Below are 18,471 nucleotides of genomic sequence, written 5' to 3'. Positions count from 1 at the left end.
TTTTCTTTTGAAGAGAGACATTTCAGTGATAAGCTGCTAGCTCCATCCCTGGTTCCATGGATGAATTATGCGACCAGGAAGGAGTGTGTGTCCTAGTCAAAAGGAACAGCATGTACAAATGCCTGAGGACATGACTGTGTGGGGTGTGCGACAGGCTTCAGCCTCATCACCTAGGACTCACTCATCTCTACACTGGTCTCTTCAGAACCACAAACCCCAGCATTCGTCAGTGTGCCCTTACCCACTCCTGTGCCTTTGTCTATATTGGTCCCTCATGGAGCACACCTGCTCCCAGCTTCATTAATACACTTATCATGGCTCAGCTCCCATCTGCCCCGGACAGACCCTTCCTCCCCACCCACTCTTCCTCCTTCCCCAACATACTCACCCTCGTCTGGGTTCCTTAAATAATGGTTGCTGGTACATGCTGTTGTGGTCAGGTTCCCATGGTCGTCTTTTCAAGCCCATATGTGAGGCTACCAAAGTTGGGATCGTTTCCACATAGCAGTGCCTGGCCTCTGCTCACACAGGGCAGCATAAGGACATCCTGGGAAATAGCTCAGCAGTTAAGAGCATTGGCTGCTCTTCCAGAGGACAGAGCTTCAATTCCCAGCACCTACATGGAGGCTCACAATGTCTGTAACTCCAGCTCCAGGAGATGTAACACTTTTACTCTGGCATAGCTGCAGGCAAAACTCTAATACACATAAAAATATTTTTAAAAAGAACAACAAACAGCTCACAGTCTTTCCAGGCAGTTATCTTGATGAGAGCAGCAATCCCCCCAGACATTTCTCCCTATTCCTAAATTCAAGTTGCCTGGCTCCTCTGGGATCTGGTCCAAGTCCTTCCCACCACGGCTGCATCTGCAGGCTGCTCTTTCTTGCTTCCTCTTCCGACATCCTGGAGCTCAGGGCCAATCCCTCCTCCTGTCCCTTGCCTTTCTAAAGGGACAGCTCTAATCTAATGGCAGCCACGTGTTATGATGAGTCACCAGAGCATCTGGGGCCCAGAGGTAGTGGCCGGTTAACTCTTAATGGGCCAGGGCTCTCTGCTAGAAGATCATGTGGGCTTCTTCGGAACCTGTCTCGGGTCTAAGTGCAAAGTGGGCATCTGGGGATGGACCACTCACTCTGGAAGTGAGAGAGGAGGGGGCCAAAGGGAGAAGGGGCTGAGTGTGAGCTTTGGAGTTAGAAGGGCTAAGTTGCAGTTCCTGCTGGCCACTTATTGCAGAGTGGCTCTACACAGGTCACATGAACTCAACCACTGGAGTTTTCGCATCTGAAAAAAATGGCAATTTTAGGGATTGTTTGAGAAGGCGAGTGTGAGCTGCCTGCTAGCGGTGCGTGCTAACCCGCCTGCTTTCCCGCCTTCTGGTCTCCTGCAAAACACTGGCCCCGTTTGGGCAAGCGGTTAGAATGAATGTCCACGCCTGTCTGCAGAAGCTAGGCTTTCTCCGCTAACATGGCCCGGCAGTGAGGCTGGACCGCGAGATCTCAGGTGTGGGGCCGGGAGCTGAGGCCTAGGGAAGGTGGAGAATTTCCCAGCCCGAGTGGGTGGAGGTGTTGGCAGCTCCGGTCCGTGTCTGCGCCGATGCTCCGAGGCCGGGCCGCGCCGACCTTGAGCGCCCGGGTCCCACCTGGCCAGCGCCAGGGGCGGGCGCTGCGCTGCGCGGGCGCGGCCATGGTCCCACTGCGCGGGTGGGCAGCCCGAGACCGGCCCGGCCCCGTCGCCTTCCCCGCCCCCCGGCGCGCCCCTCCCCGGCCGCCGCGTCGCTGGGAACCGGCCGCAGCACCTGGGCTGCGCCTGGCGTCCGGCGCGCGCAGCGATGACCACGGCCAGCGGCCCGGGCGACCTGCCCGCGGGGTGAGTGGCGGAGGCCGCCTCGGGGCGCGGGCCGTGCAGGGCGAACGCTGCGGGGGCCTCCCAGGAGGAGCCCGGGGACCGCACTGCGGCTCCAGCCGCTGCGCAGCCTGCAGCCCGCGCCCCGCTGCCTCCTGGGGACCCTGGCTCAGTCACAGGCCTTCTGGGTCCCAACTTTCTCTCCCTCCTCATGGAGTCTATACCCGTGGGGTGGGCCTTGTTACGATCACCCTTCTTTACAGATGAGAAAACTGAGGCATAGCTCTTAAGTGACTTTGATTATCCAGGAGGTAAGAGTGGAAAGTGAGATTTGAACACAGCTCTGTCTGGTGGCATCCCCTTTAGGGATATTTTGGGTATTTGAAGGGCTCTAAGTGTGCTCGGGCCCGGGGTATTGGGTGTACCAGGAACCTAGGTTGTCAAGGTGGGTGCTGTCACTATCAACATGGCTGTCTTGGCCAGCCCCACCCCCACCCCTCCAAAGTCACAGTCAGACCCCCTAGATTGATCCCGGGCACTGCCAGTTGCTGTCTGGTGGTAAATCAGCAGCTCTGCTGTGCTTGGGTTTCAGTGCTTAGGGGGCAGTTGCTGGGATCCTAGGCTGCTGGGAGGTTGCTGGGCAGAGATCCTGCTCAGGTGAGCTGGGAGGGGTTGCCTGCCCTACCTGGAGACTCAGACTAGTGACAATATTTGCCAAGGGCCTGAGGCCTGACAGATGAACAGGGAGGAGAGAAGTCACCAGCCAGCTGGAAGCCTCTAGTGTGGGTCTGAGAGAATGGTAGCTCGGTGCTGGGGAGCACCGTGGCTGGAGGAAGTCACCTGTTAAGTTTTCCCCTAATCATTTTCTGTTGTATAATTTTGGTCAAGGCATTTGACCAAACCTCCCTGACTTCTGGTTCCTGCTTTGGAAAACACAGAGGCTGGGTTAGCTGCACTCTTCCTGCTGAGGGTTGAAAGCTCCGGAGCTTGGCTGACTACCTTTGTGCACAGCCCTGTCGGAACACCACCCTTCAGTACTAGAAGCCTGGTTTTCAGGAGAAAAGGCAGACATGGAACAAGGCTTCCATCCACAAACTTGCTGGCTGAAAGCCAGACTCGTCCCTCTTGCCTATATACCACAGCTGTGCCTGAGTCCCTGGAAGAACCCTGGGCACCTCTAACTCTGCTCCCAGCCTCCAGGCCAGTAAGCACAAAGTTCTAGCAAAAAACAGAACATCTGTGTTCCTGTATGCCTGTGAGGGCCCAGTCTTTGTGCTCACACAGGTCCATTTGTCCAGTCCCCTGCTTCTGGTCAGTGCCATCCTTGTGGGATTTGAGAAGAAAACCAAAGTAGAAGCAAATCCTGCTTCCACCTGTAGACACTTAGTCTCAGCAAACACTCAGACTTTGTCTGGGTATAACTGTAATAAAGTTTTATCTACTATATAACAACACTTTCTTGGCAGTGGGGACAGGGTGGGTTAAGACAGGGTCTCCTGTAGCCCAGACTGCTGGTGTACTCTCTGTGTACCCAAGGATGACCTTTGAACTCCTCATGGTCCCATCCCTACCTCCCACCAGCTGGGACTACAGGCATGTGCTACCATGCCCAGTTAACAAAGTGAAATGTGCCGGGCAGTGGTGGCACACACCTTTAGTCCCAGCACTTAGGAGGCAGAGGCAGGCAGATTTCTGAGTTTGAGCCCAGCCTGGTCTACAGAGTGAGTTCCAGGACAGCCAGGGCTACACAGAGAAACTCTGTTTCAAACAAAACAAAACAAACAATGTGTGTGTGTGAGTGTGTGTGTTTGTGTGAGTGTGTGTTTGTGTGAGTGTGTGTGTGAAATGTTTTTAAGGCTTCAGAAGAATGTGGTAAATAATTCTAAGGCATTTTGATTTTTAAATTATGTAGGCAGAAGAGGGCATCAGATCCCCTGCAGTTGGAATTATGGGCAGTTGTGAGTCATCGGTGAGGGTCCTGGGAACCCGACTCTGGCCCTCCATGAGAGCAGCGCTTAACCACTAAGCCATCCTCTAGCCTCTGTGGTAAAGCCCTGGGTTCTTGTCACCCTGTGTTGCCAGATGCTAACTCTGTGTTCCACGTACTCCATCCTCCTTTTAAGAGAGAAGTCCTGTTAGCGAAACCCTCTGGAATACCCCCTCCCCACACCGCCTTCCCTCTCCAGAGATAATTGCCAGCCTGAGTCTTGAGTTTATTGTTTTCCATTTTTATTCTCCTGCTGAGTATGGGAAAATCTAAAAACAATCCAGCGGGGGGGGGGGGGCTGAGTCTGCTCTTGCTTCCAAGTGTTCTGTAACAGAGCCTGCAGCAAACGCCCGATCTATGGCTTACTTTTCTAAAAGTTTGGTTTCTGAGGTTTTTGCCTCCTTGGGCCCACAAGCTGGTTCCCCTCACCTTGGCACCCACTTCACCACCCTGTGTGAAGACTCCATTAATTTACTCATCCTTCTTGTTAGACACTGGGGTGTTTTCCTGCCTCCTTCTATTCACAGAGTGTTCATTCCTGTATGGCTGTCTTTTGTACACAGGAGTGTGCCTCTGTGGTCCCCCCTGGTCGTTACAGTGTGCACTCAAGCCTTCCCCTCCCTCCCTTCCTTGTCCCTTTCCCCCACCCCCTCTTTCTTTTTGACAGGATCTCACCATGTCGACCCTGTCTGGCCTCAGATTCAGATCTTCCTGCCTCAGCCTTCCTAGGTGCTGGGACTGTAGGACTGGGCCTCCAAGCCTGGCTTGTTCCGTTCCTACTTTTGTCCTGCTTGATGAGAGTGATGGACCGTGCATAGCATGAGGCAAGAACATCCAGTGATAGTTCCTGAGTATTCCCACCTCAGTCTTTCCTCACATTCCAGGTAGGAATGTGTAGGCACCATGAAGCCCATTGTACTGATGAGGAAATAGAGGCTTATCAAAATCAAAGAACTTTCTCCAGGCTGGGGTTGGAGCTCAGCTGGCATGGCGCTTGTCTAGCATGCACAGAGCCCTGGGTTTGATCCCTTGGCACCAAGTGAAGCTGGGCATGGTAGAACACAACCTGTAATCCCAGCTCGTGGGAAGGGGAGGCAAGAGGATCAGAAACCCAAGCTCATCCATGCTTATGTGGTGAGTCCCAGGCCAGCCTTAGATATAAGAGCCCCAGTCCACTCTCAAAGGACAAAACCAAAAACACCTCTAGCAGGTGACCAAGTAAGTGCTGAGCTGCAGCTCGGCTCAAGGCTGTCTGCTTTCAAAACTCTGAAAGGCTATGTCCTGTTAAGTGTCTTCATATAGTACTGACCATGTGAGGCTAAGGGCCACAGGAGTAGGGGGGCTTTGGGCAAAACCTCTTGGACCTATTTGAAACCTAGAAAGGTCAATTCAGAAGCCACAACTCCCTATAGATACTGCATTCTTTGAGCGATCGTCCTCCATCCCCAAAGGGCAGAAGAGAGATTAAAATCTAGGGCTGGCTCCAGTCTGCTCCCTGAGTGACTTTGGTCTTGAGGTTAGGGTAAGAGGTTAACTGAGTCTGGGGGTCTCCCAGTTACCTTGTCTCCAGGACTGCCAATGAGACTTCAAAGTACCAGCCCAAACGACATAGGGAGGCAGGGAGGAAAGGGAAGGAGAATGGCTCCAGCCACCGGGCACCCCTCCTACCCTCCAGCTTGCTTCTCACAGTGGCCTCCCACGTGTGCATGTGAGTGTGACTGTGACTGAACGGGTCACAGTTCTTTTCCACGGTGCCTAGGACCCTGATGTAGGTCACCAGCCATGTTCCATCCAGCTCATTGCCTGCCCATCTTCATCCCTTACCCATGCCTCAATGTCCTTAAGGATAGCAGAGGCCACTGTCACAAAAATATAAGTTGGTGCCCTGGAATAGAAAGGCCTGGGTGACTTAGGCCCTCCTTCCCAGCTAGGGCAGGGGAAGCCTGGGGAAAGTCCTGTGCTTTGCTCCTGCAGAAAGCCCCGGAGAGGAGTCGGCTGACACAGCAGCGCCTTTACTGCCTTATCTGTCACATGTAGATAAGAGCTCAGCTGGGGGAAGGATTGAGCAAAATAATACCATGGTTAATTTAGATAAGGGAGTGGTTGTCAATGCCATTAGTCCCATAGAGCTAATGTCACCAGTCTTCCTAGCTCCCTGGCCAGCCCCTGCCTCACCTGCAGGTTTTCTGAAGCCTGTCTTCAGCCTGTCCAGACTGCAGTGCCTCAGGACCACCTTGTAGCACTACCAGCCCTGGCTCACTCTGTACTCTGGTCTCTTTTGGGGCTTCTTTGTCCACCTTGTGTTCTGTTCAGTCCCATGTGGCTCAGATGCCTTCCTTGAGTGTCAGGGCCTCTCAGCCCTGATAATTTTCACAGTCACAGCCCTGTTAGCTGTGGCCGTCATTGTTCTGCCTGTTCTGGAGTCTTCAGAACACTGAGTACCTCAAAGGCAGGTAGGTTCCAGTTTGGGGCCATGCTGTTCCAGAGCCCAGAGTGAACACGAACCAAGAGAGTTTGGTAGGTGTGGTGGGAGGGAAATAGGGTTCAGGACTGTCTCTAGTGTAAGGGGAGGTTGATGTTGATATAACTCACTTCAGTTAAGTCAAAAAGGTGCTGGGGCTCCAGGGGAACAAGGCCCTCGGGCTGTGTGTCTTTATCACCTCTACTCAGGATAGGATGAGAGGGGTAGAATGTCTGCAGAAAGAAGAGGCAGGCTTTTGCCTCTGCACTTGAGGTCGAGCCAACGGACACCTACATAGGCAGAAATTCAGGTCAGAGCCCAGCACTTGGCTCTGTGGGTTTGGTTAAGTCACCTCACCTCTATGCCTCTGTTTTCTCTTCTGCAGTGGGTATAACCCCGTGTCACTAATATTATGAGGGTACAAGTTAAGAATGTCGTTGAGTACACATGGCACTATGTTTCTTGCCTCCTGGTTAATTCAGGCCAGGAAGATGACTGGGTTGGACACTGGTTGCTAGGCTGGCCCTAAACACAAAGGAAGAGAACAGGTCAGGCCTCCTGAGAAGAGGGCCAGGCAGCTTTGGGTTGGGCCTTTTATGACCATGGAAAGGATGTGGGTCTTTGCTCTCAGAGGCACCAGAAACCATGATGGGTTTGAAGAAACATGGTCAGATCTGTGCTTTCAGAAGATACCTGTAGCTATTAAGACAGAGGTGAGTTAGAGATTAGCATTTACAGCAGACCTGGAGGCGCAGTGGGTTACCCCGGGCACCCTCTATGGTGACTTCCTGAACTTGTGACATTGGTTGGTCCTCCCTTGCTGTGGGGACTGGGGTGTGACCAGAAAGCCATGGAAACCTAGTGGCTTTCAGACTCAGAAAGCTCCAGCCACTCGAGGCACAGGAAACTGGGTTTGGGACTTGAACCTTGTGAAGATTCTGGACACAAACTCTTTCCCCTGTCTTTAAGTGGGGGCCCTGGAGGGTCCAGTGTCAGGAAATACTTGGAGAGTCATGGGAAAGAATTCCCTAAAAATGACAAATACTAGTTGACTTTCTTGCAAGAGCTTTGGGGTGTGTGTGTGTGTGTTTAAATGCACACTACCTTTGAGGATTTAGAATTCATAAAGTAACATAATAATTTTTACAGGCTCAGGGAAGCTGGCCAAGTCAGCATGGTCCTTTCTGAAGGAATGGGTCCTATCCCAAGGTTCCTTTGGGAATACTCAGATGTGAGTTAGTGATAAAGGTTTAACGCACACAGGGAAACAAGCCACTGAAAGTGACAAGCACCAGAAACAATAAGTAACAGAATTGTTTTCTCTGAGCATCTAAAAGGCTAAAATAACATATAATTAGTTGTGTAGAAGATGTGTGAAGAATTAATCCCAGCACTTGGGAGGCAGAGGCAGGCGGATTTCTGAGTTCGAGGCCAGCCTGGTCTACAGAGTGAGTTCCAGGACAGCCAGAGCTACACAGAGAAAATAAATAAATAAATAAAGAAAGAAAGAAAGAAAGAAAGAAAGATGTGTGAAGAAGTTGAATCTGAAGCTGAAACAATTGGCAGGGAACCAAACACTGTCTAAAATAACCACAGATCTGAAAGAAGAATCCAGCGGCACCCCTGAAAATGGGAACCACAATCAACCTGAAAAACGCCGCAACCAGAAAATCCCATACCTGAGGAGGAACCATGCAAAGAAAGCCATAAAGGGGGCTGTGGACCACGGTGGGGGTGTGCCAGGGCTAGGGGGCTGCAGGGAGTGAGGGCAGGGGCTTCTTTTTTTTAATTTTTAATATTTTTTATTACGTATTTTCCTCAATTACATTTCCAATGCTATCCCAAAAGTCCCCCATACCCCCCCACTTCCCTACCCACCCATTCCCATTCTTTTGGCCCTGGCATTCCCCTGTATTGGGGCATATAAAGTTTGCAAGTCCAATGGGCCTCTCTTTCCAGTGATGGCCGACTAGGCCATCTTTTGATACATATGCAGCTAGAGACAAGAGCTCCGGGGTACTGGTTAGTTCATCATGTTGTTCCCCCTATAGGGTTGCATATCCCTTTAACTCCTTGGGTACTTTCTCTAGCTTCTCCATTGGGAGCCCTGTGATCCATCCAATAGCTGACTGTGAGCATCCACTTCTGTGTTTGCTAGGCCCTGGCATAGTCTCACAAGAGACAGCTATATCTGGGTCCTTTCAGCAAAATCTTGCTAGTGTATGCAATGGTGTCAGCGTTTGGAAGCTGATTATGGGAGGGCAGGGGCTTCTTGAAGGAAGTTCTCACCTGGTAAACCCAGCTCTTGGAAGGCTGGGGCAAGAGGACTGAGCTGAGCACTTGAGTCAGCTTGGCTTGCTGTCTTAGTCTCCCTCCACTTTGATCTATCTTTCTTTCTTTCTTTCTTTCTTTCTTTCTTTCTTTCTTTCTTTCTTTCTTTCTTTCTTTCTTTCTTTCTTTCATCTATGTGAATGTCTTGCTGGCAGGCATGTGTGCCCGGTGCCTGCAGAAGCCAGAGGGGGAGGCTGGGCCCTGGTCCTCTGCAAGTGCAATAGGTGAGCCACTAAACCAGTGAGCCGCCGACCCCCGAGCCCCATCTTAGCTTCTTTTTCTGTTACTGTAATAAAATAACTCTGACAAATGCAATGTAAGAAAGAAAGGGATTATCCTGGGCTTACAGTTTTTGGGGGACACAGTCTGCATCTGGGGACAGTGGTAGCAGGGGCAGGAAGCTGGCCGTTCATATCACATCTATATGTAGGAAGCAAGAACAAACAGGAAGAAGAGCTGGGCTATAAAACCTCACTCAGGGCGCACCCCTAGTGGCCCATTTCCCTTAGGAAACACCCCCCCCCTCCAAAAGGTTCTTCCCTAAATCAACACTAGCTGGCTGGGGACTGAATGTTTATACAGAGGCCTATAGGGGACATTTCTCATTCAAACCACAATAGCTACAAGGGTAGGCAAGAGGGCTCAGCAGGTGAAGGTGTTTGCTGCCAAGCCTGGAGATCTGAGTTCAATCCCTGTGAGACACAAGGTAGAAGGAAGACTACTGACTCCCACAAGTTGTTGGCAGATCTCCACACATGTGCTATGGATACATACACACACACACACACACACACACACACACACACACACACACACACAATGAAACCAGACAAACCTATCCCATCTTCCTCCACTGCAAAGGCTGGTGTTGCTGAAGGATGTATCAACTTAAATCTGCCGTGGTATATCTCTCTATCAACTTGGAAATTGTCTTTATTATTTAAAACACAAATACTACTAACCATCACCAATAAGTGAATGCAGACCCTAAGAGAGACAGAAGAAGCCCATCTTATGGGACATGAAATTCAGTGCTAAAGCAGCTAAGAGACTGGGTAGGAGGTCGCAAAAGGGAAAAGGGGGGTTTCCTGTCAGACTTGGGTTACCATGGCAGCAGCTTGGCCCAGAGGCCCAGAGGCATGGAGGCAGGTATTTGGTTATGGAGCCCAGTGAGAGGACTGGGTCAAAGATGGCTATCAGACTCCTGGCTGGAGAAACTGGGTGCAGATATGTTACTCATTAAGATGGCAGGGCTGGGAGGGAGCAGACTTGGGAGAGTGTGCAGGAGGTGAGCTTTGAGTCTTCTCAGTTTGCCTGGGAGGAGCTGCTGATGGGCCTCAGGGTGTGTGTAGAAGCTGGCCTAGTGGAAAACTCTCTCCTTACTGTGGTTTGAGGGTCAGGATTTTCGTCAGCAGTATTGCAAACTTCTGTAACAAACTTCTTTCAGATGCATGCCTGTAATCCCAGCACTGAGGCAGGTGGATCTCTGTGAGTTCCAGGCCAGCCTGATATAAAGACTTCCAGAGTAGCCAGGGAGACCCTGTTTCAAAAAACTAAACAAAACCCACTACCTGTCATGCAATGATGCGGCCCCTGGAGAAGAGGCATTTTTAAAAGGGAAAGTTGAGAGAGCCAGGCAAGTCCCAGCCTTGCACTTCATTTATTTTACTTGCTCATGTGTTGGTTAGGAGCTTGCTTTGTGCCAGACATGAGGGCTGGGACTGCTGAAGAGATAGAGCAAGACTCCTGTTTTTTATTTCTTTTTTTTTTTTTTAAGATTTATTTATGTATAAGAGTAAACTGTAGCTGTCTTCAGACACACCAGAAGAGGGCATCAGATCCCATTACAGATGGTTGTGAGCCACCATGTGGCTGCTAGGAATTGAACTCAGGATCTTTAGAAGAGCAGTCAGTGCTCTTAATCTCTAAACCATCTCTCCAGCCCAAGATTCCTGTTTTTTAGATGTTTGTATTTTTGTGGATGGAGACAGACACTAATTTAAATATATAGGTAGGATGCTAAGAGCTGTCAAGGAACTTGAGCACCAGAAGAGGGCCAGGTGTGTGGGAGAGGCCATCAGGAAGGTGAAGAGTCTAGAAGGCTCTGGAATGCTCTTACTGGACCACTGCCTTCCATGGCCCATTGTGACAGTGTCTGTTCTAGAGTGTAGGCCTGAGGTCAGTAAGAACTTGAAGAAATACCCAGAGAGGAACAAGTGGTCCCTCAGTGGGACAGCAAAGCCTAATGGGTCAGAAGGGCCACAAGGACTCCCTTTACGATTGTAAAGGGTAAGAAAGTTCACTCTTATGGCTTCCTTGCTCCCCATCCTTAGCCCCATCCCCACCCTGTCATTGGGTCTCAGGTGACACCCTCCCTCTTTCCACCACTGGGATCCCTGAGAGGTGGCTGTAAAACATCCCTGTGTCTCACTATAGAATGGGCAGACCAGAGGCCCAGTGGTCAGGTTGACCAGACCGGTGAGGCTCTGCCAAGCCTCCCAGCATCAGGGCCATGTCTGTCTCTTCCCTCAGGTCTCCTGTGAGCAGCCTCCATGAGGCCCTGGACCAGTGCATGACAGCCTTGGACCTCTTCCTTACCAACCAGTTCTCAGAAGCACTCAGCTACCTCAAACCCAGGTGAGCTTAAATCCCTGAGCAGTGCACACGTGCAAGTGCACACATGGGGAGAACATGGATTAGAGGAGCCCCGTGAGAGCATTACGCTTTCTGGGTCACCATGACCCTCAAGAAGTCTCATCCAAATTGCCCAGGCACCCCTTTTACAGCCTGTATACACCAAGTCGTTTCCACAATCACAGGGACCTGGTGATTTCCTATTCTCATTGACTCTGGAGGGGGCAGGGGGTATCCTCTGTAACCCTTTAGGCCCGTTTACTGAGCCTTTGGGTAGGATTGAGGGCTGCAATATTAAGCGTCTCTCCGATGTTTGCTGTTGGTTGGTTTGTTTAGTTTTGAGCCTCTGACTTGAGATCCTTCCCCCTCCCCCTGCCAAGTGCTGAGATTCCCAGTATGCACCACTGGGCCTGACGTACTATTGCTAACTAATATGCATGTGTAGCTTTTTCTTTCCTAACCTCCCTCTTTTCAGTTTTAAAACTGAGGTATAATTCATTCGGATACCATAAAATTCACTTTTAATAAAAATTTTAGTATGTGTGTGTGTGTGTGTGCGTGCGCGCGCGCGTGTGTGTGTATGTGTGTGTGTGTGTGTGTGTGTGTGTGTGTGTGTGTGTAGGTTAGAGGAAAACTCTAGGGAATCGGGTCTCTTCTGCCACCTTGTGGGATCTTGGGATGACACTTGGGCTGCCAGACCCACATACAGCTGAGTCTTCTCACTAACCCAAGATTCACTGTTTTATCATTTTAAAAATCTTGTCTCTTAGTAGATAAGAATGTAGCTTTCGTTGGTCATGGTGGCACACATTTATCATCCCAGGTCTTGGGAGGCAGAGGCAGGTGGATCTCCTTGAGTTTGAAGCCATCCTGGTCTTTATAGAGTTCCAGGACAGCCAGGGTGACATAGAAAGAGTGTTCCTAAAAGGAAAGGAATTTGGCTTTTTTACCCAGATGCCCAGTGCTTGGGAGGTACAGATAGAAAGCCCAGAACTTGAGCGTCATCCTCCAGTGATAACATACCCAAGGCTAGCCTGGGCTACATGAGATATTATCTTGAAAAACCAAAACCAAAAGTGTTTAGCTTTACACTTTTCACCCACCTGGTCCTATGGCTTCTCTCATCCTCCTCTTAGCATATTAGCAATATTTAACCAACTCACTAATTATATTACTATACCTTCGTAATTATTGTATTATGTCTATCTTGGTCAACACGAGCAAACAAACCACAGCTTTCATCCCAAAGGGAACAAGAGAGAGTTTATTCTGGGGCCCTTTTGAATGACCATGTCCAGGGAACCTGTTAAGGTTAGTAAAATACAGTGGTGGGTACATCAGAAAGACCAGTACAGCAAGATGAGGGAGGCCTCACAATGGTCTCCGGATGCTATCCGGTGGCATTCCTAGCTTCTGGATTGGTGGAAGCTAATAGTTAACAGATTCCAAAAGGTTTCATCTATTATCAAGGATGTTTGTTCCAACATAGACATGGGCAACGAATAGCTGATCTGGGGCTAGAACTAGCCCGATACAAGGTAACTGGGCCCTGAGCCTCCAACATTCCTATCTGTCCTCAGCACTGACATTCCAACCCATTGTAAAACTGCTTGTTTCAGGAGTCCTTCCCATCTTAGTTGTCAAGGCGAGTTGTGTGTTACATGGCATGGATGGCAATCTCCTTGCTGTTTGTGGTCTTGTTTCTTCATCTCCTAATTTGCTGTCCTTTACACTTAGCTATTTGTAACCCTCCACAGGATGACACAAATCCACCACAAGTTCTACCCAAATGTTCAAACATACAGGTGAGCCGTGAGCGCTGCTTTGAAGGAGATCCGTGCCTCCTGGCTGGGTCCACCTCTCCCCTCCCTCCCCATCCCCACCTGCCTCAGCTTTCTGTTCTCATGTTGCCTCTATTTTACCAGAGCACATTTTCTAAAGCCTTCCCAACAAGGAGTTGCATAGAGATTCTTTTTTCTGTTAAAAGTTGGAAGACATCACTCACCTACTTCCCAGAAGCTACTATAGCTACTGTGCTGGATAGTTTTATGTCAACTTGACACAAGCTAAGTCATCTGAGAGGAGGGAATCTCATTGATGTGGGAGAGCCTAGTCTAATGTGGGTGGTACCATCCCTAGGCTACAGTAACTGACTGAGACAACTGGGTCCTAGTTCTTACCCCATGTGTGATCTTTTTTGTCCCTGTCTCAGAAATATTCAGATCTACTCTTGTTCCTGTAAGTATGCCCCACAGCAATGGACTGGGACAAAGGTCTCTTTCATTCTGTAGCTTTGTAATCAATTCTTTCTGTTCTAGGAAGTTCTTTTAGTCTTCTGTTCCTTTCCTTAAGCCAGGTGTCAGGCTTCCCAGGCTAGCCTTCTCTAAGCTTCTCATTCCCTCCCTTTTTTCCATTTAAAAAACTGTATGTGTGTGTGTGCGCGCATGCGTGTGCGCACACGCATGACTGTGTATGCATGTATGTGCATATGTGTGCTTGTGTGTATATGTGCATATGTGTGATTGTGTATGCGTATGTGTGTGTATGGCCACTGCACTGCACACACATGTTAAGGTCAAATGACAGCTTTCAGGAGTCAGCCCTCTTCGTCCACTGTGTAGATTCTGGGATTTGAATTCAGGTTGTCAGGCTTGACAGCAGTGCCCTTACATGCTGAGCTCAGCATCGTGCTGAGCCTCTGCCTTGTCTGAGTGTCATTAAGTCCTTCCCCTCGTTTCTCTTCACTTCCATGATCATGGGACTAATTCCATGATCTTAGCACTTATTATTGTTTCTCTGGATGTTCTATTTTGGCCTTAATATCATACTTTTCTTTCTTTTTCCGCTTTTGTGTATGCATGCATGTGTGTGATACACGTGTCAGTGTGTGTGTGTGTGTGCATGTGCGCGTGCATGTGCAAATGCATTCGGAGGCCCAAGGTTGGAATCATCATTGATTAGTCTTTCCCCTCATTGATTGAAGCAGGGTCTCAGATTCAAACCCACAGCCGCCTATGTGTGCCCATAGAAGGGCTCCAGATCCCCTGGAAGTGGAGTTAAAGAAAATTCTAAACCAGCATGTGGGTGCTCGGAATCGAACCTAGGTCCTTTGCAAGAGTAAATGCATTTAACTGCTGAGCCATCTCTCTATCACCCCTTTTCTTACTTCTTTTTCATAGTAAGACAAAAATCTTACTACGTAGCCCAGGCTGGCCTCAAATTTGAGATCCTCCTGTCTTAGCTTGCCCATCTCTGGGACTGCACGTGTGTCCCACCACACCTGGAACCCAGGATGCCTGCTCTACTTCTAGAGCATACTCTTTCCCTATGTTTTTCAGTCTGGGAGGTCAGTGCCATGCTCCCTGTAGCTCACCTTAAGCCAATCAAAATGATCAAATGTCCCAGTGAAGTAAGAGTGCATCCTACCAATGACAAAGACTCTCCAGCAACTGTCAGATTTTCTTCTGCAGGGTGGAGACAAAAGTACCTCATCTCTTCCACTGAGAACCACCATGTTAGAGCGTGTTCAACAACAACACAACCCCTGGGCCCCACTTAGGGACAATGACACCTCAGAGAAACTTGGGTCCTAAGTCATTTACATTTCCATACTGTGTACTGTGTTGGCTCTCATCCCTTCTGTGCTCCATGGGTCTAACTGGGCCTACCACGTCCCCTTCCTGCTTCTGCACCACATCTCTGAATGACACTGTCTGGAACATGGGGGCAGCTCCCAGTTCTTCCTGGTGAATGGTTTGTCAGTGGCAGAGCTTAGATCTAAATGCAGGCCACCCTGTGCTGCAAGCTACGTTCTGACTGCTGAACTCTCCCCGGTCTCATGTAGGTTGGAATGGACAGCTTGCATGGAAGGGCCTCATGTGGCTTCCTCCCAAAGAGGAGGGAGGCGGTGGAAACATACAGAGATGAGTGAGTTCCAAGTGCAGAGCTCGTCTGAGTTTCTGGAGTTTATTGGGCTAGAGTTTCTCTTAAGGAAGAGGCTAGGCCACTTGCTAAACACAAGGGGCCAGGCAGTTCTGGGGGATGACAAGGAGAGGGACATTGTTTTCTGAGCGGGATGAGGCTTTAACGGAGGAATCACCTGTCAGCAGGTTGCTTCCATCCTTGCTCAATGGCAGCTTGGGGGAGTGTGTAGGCCTGGCCTGGCGTTCCTAACTGAGTACAGCAGCAGGTCGGAGGGCTCGGGGTGTGGAGGCCAGAGGTCGGGGCCTAGGCAGGGAAGGAGGGTTGCCAAGGAGTGTGCTGCTAGTGGAGAGAAGGGGGCTTGGGACCGCCATCTGCCTCAGTGATGGTCTTCTAGCACTCTCCCCAGACATCTGGTCTGGGCCCCAGGGGGCGCCCTTTCACAGAGCTGGTTTCTGCTCAGGGGTCCAAGTGCCACACATATAACTCTGGGTGTTTGAATTTGGGGCTCACTATACCAGGTCCCTATACCAAGCTATTCCTGGTATAGCATATTCTGTTCCCCACTCCAGGCCACCCCAGGTCGGAGTCCTCCAGGTGGTGGGCTACTGAGGGCCAGGATTCCCAGCCACGGGTACACACTGGGGCCTTGGGTCTCAGACTAGAAATTCCACTTTGTCTGCCAGCTGCCTGGGCTGGGCTTCTTCCTTCCCGTCAAGCAGGCGTGGCTGGACGGGTAGGGCTGAGTCTTGGGGCTCACCGGAAGAAGAGGAGAGAAGGGAACCTAGGGAAGAGGCTAGGAATGTTCTGGGGGATACTGTTGGTCCTGTTACCAAAGTCCCTCAAGTAAGTGACTCAGAACACTGGTGAAACAGAGGGACTCACATTTACTGAGCAGGGTGATATGGCCAGAGATCTGAGAACCATTTCAGTCTCTAGAAGTTCCAGGACAGAAACATCATTGTCTTAATCCTTCTTAAGTCCCTCCCTCCCTCCCTCCCTCCCTCCCTCCCTCCCTCCCTCCCTCCCTCCCTCCTCCCTCCCTTCCATTTATTTATTTAATTTTTATTTTTTATTTTTTTGTGGGGGTCTCTGGCTGGCCTGGAACTTACCATGTAGACCAGGCTAGCCTCGAACTTACAGAGCTCCACCTCTGCATCCTGAATGTGCTGAGATTAAAGATGTGCACCACCATGCCTGGTGGATTTGTTTTCTATGGAGGGGAACCCTGAGACTCCAAGAGTCCAAGAGGCCTATCAGAGTCATGCAGCAGGTGACTGGCAAAGCCAAGATTCCAATCTGTGTCTGAGGGACTGGAGTCCAAGTTCAGGGCCCCCACTACCGGAGCCAAATCCTTTCCTCAAGCCACTGTCTATACACAGAGTAGTCATGGCGCAGGTTGGGAGTTATCTGGGAATTGGCAGGTCTAGGGAGAAGTCCCCAAGCCTTTCCTTTGGTCCTCAAGAATCCTGGCCAAATATAGCTGTCTCTTGTGAGACTATGCCGGGGCCTAGCAAACACAGAAGTGGATGCTCACAATCAGCTATTGGATGGATCACAGGGCCCCCAATAGAGGAGCTAGAGAAAGTATCCAAGGAGCTAAAGGGATCTGTAACCCTATAGGTAGAACAACATTATGAACTAACCAGTACCCCGGAGCTCTTGACTATAGCTGCATATGTATCAAAAGATGGCCTAGTCGGCCAGCACTGGAAAGAGAGGCCCATCGGTCTTGCAAACTTTATATGCCCCAATACAGGGGAATGCCAGGGCCAAAAAGTGGGAGTGGGTGAGTAGGGGGGTAGGGGGGAGGGTATGGGGGATTTTGGGATAGCATTGGAAATGTAAATGAGGAAAATACCTAATAAAATATATATATTTATATATATATATGTATATATATATAAATAAAAAGAATCCTGGCCAATAGTGGTGTAGCCTGGTATAGTGGTGCAAGCCTGTGATCCCAGCATTTGGGAGGTAGAGGGAGGAGTCCAAGGTCCTGCCTCAAAAAAACAAAAACAAAAAACCACCACCACCACCAAAACCAAACCCCTTAACCCCTGAAGGAAAGGAGTAACATCCACAGGCTTTGCTTTAACAAGAAAGGAAGATAATCTAACAACAAATCCCTTTATAAAACGTAGTCATCCCTCTGACGATCCCAGCATTGCCCTGGGACTGGGGCGCTTTGTAAATAATTGACAAAGGCATCCGAGGAAGGGAACCAAACTGCCAGGCTCCTGCCACGTCTCAGTAGCCCCAGCTATTCAGTGACATCACCCCTGTTGCTGGGGTAACAGCTAAGTTCCTTTTTTTAGCCATTACTTCCCTCTCCGCTCTCTACAGTGGGATAGATGCTGCCCCTGTACCCTGAGGCACCCTTTAGTCTAGAAGCTGGGGTCTGTGGAGGCACAGGGAGCCAGGAAGGTTTCTGAGGATAACCTGACTCAGCCCTGTTATATCAGGTCACGGAGAAGTATCACACCCAAGCCCTGCCCCAAGGTACCCATAGTCTGCAGAGAGAGAGACAGAGAGAGAGAGAGAGAGAGAGAGAGAGAGAGAGAGAGACAGAGAGAGAGAGAGAGAGAGAGAGGAGAGAGAGAGAGAGAGAGAGAGAGCTAAGCTTGTCCTCATATGCCTTGTCACAGATGTGTGGCTCCCAAGGAAGAGCCTGAATTCCCAGGGGTCTTGAAGGCTGAGGCCTGTGGTGACTGAGTCAGAAGATACGGGGTAGGAGAAAGACAACTCAAGCTGAGGGGGCAGCCTGGCAAGGGCCTGGAGGAGGGAAGTGTGGGGCTTCCTTGTGGAAAATGTGGGTGCTGAGCTATCAGTCTTGGTGGCAAGCACCTTTGCCTGCTGAGCCATTTTGGTGGCCCTGGGGTTGCAGTCTTGAGAGCTGGGAGGTTCAGCCAGGTGCTGAAAGTCAGAGGAGATGGGGAAGCAGAAGTAACAGAAGGTGCAGGAGGCTGTTACTGAGGATGGGGGCGGGGAGGGGGGGGGAGGGTTGGCCTGCTGGAGGAGGGGCAAAGGCTTGAAGCAAGCACTTCCTGTGGGCAGCATCAGGACCCCTCACCACACTAGAGGTCACTCAGCAGGAAGAGGAACTGAGAACTGGACCAAGATCTTTTATTTTTAATTACTTGTTACCTGTCTGCAAAGTGTTTATTACCTACCAGGTTGCTTCTCCCACTTACCCCCTCTATCTCACTCCCCTTCTCTGCCCCTTCCTCCTTGGACAGAGGACATTTGAGATGCCATGAAAGGATTAGACTTTGGAAATGTGTCCCCAGGT

General features: G+C 50.2%; 1 protein-coding gene across 2 annotated transcripts in view; it reads left to right on the top strand.

The window, feature by feature from the left end:
- The first annotated feature begins 1,700 nt into the window (after positions 1–1,700).
- Positions 1,701–18,471, top strand: part of Ttc39a (tetratricopeptide repeat domain 39A) — a 40,688-nt gene continuing 23,917 nt past the window's right edge. The window contains exons 1-2 of one of the 2 annotated variants that reach the window (XM_029476680.2): positions 1,701–1,866; positions 11,154–11,258. In XM_029476680.2, the coding sequence (XP_029332540.1) occupies positions 1,829–1,866; positions 11,154–11,258 (143 nt within the window). In that variant the 5' untranslated portion in view covers positions 1,701–1,828. Of the gene's footprint in view, positions 1,867–10,823; positions 10,911–11,153; positions 11,259–18,471 lie in introns of those variants that run through there. The other variant, XM_021159772.3, reaches the window with a different exon arrangement.

Source organism: Mus caroli, unplaced genomic scaffold, assembly GCF_978045245.1.
Source record: "Mus caroli unplaced genomic scaffold, Mus_caroli_1 scaffold_6, whole genome shotgun sequence".
Lineage (NCBI taxonomy): Eukaryota > Metazoa > Chordata > Mammalia > Rodentia > Muridae > Mus > Mus caroli.
Note: the sequence above shows the minus strand (reverse complement) of the source record. Positions and strands in the feature narration are given on the sequence as shown.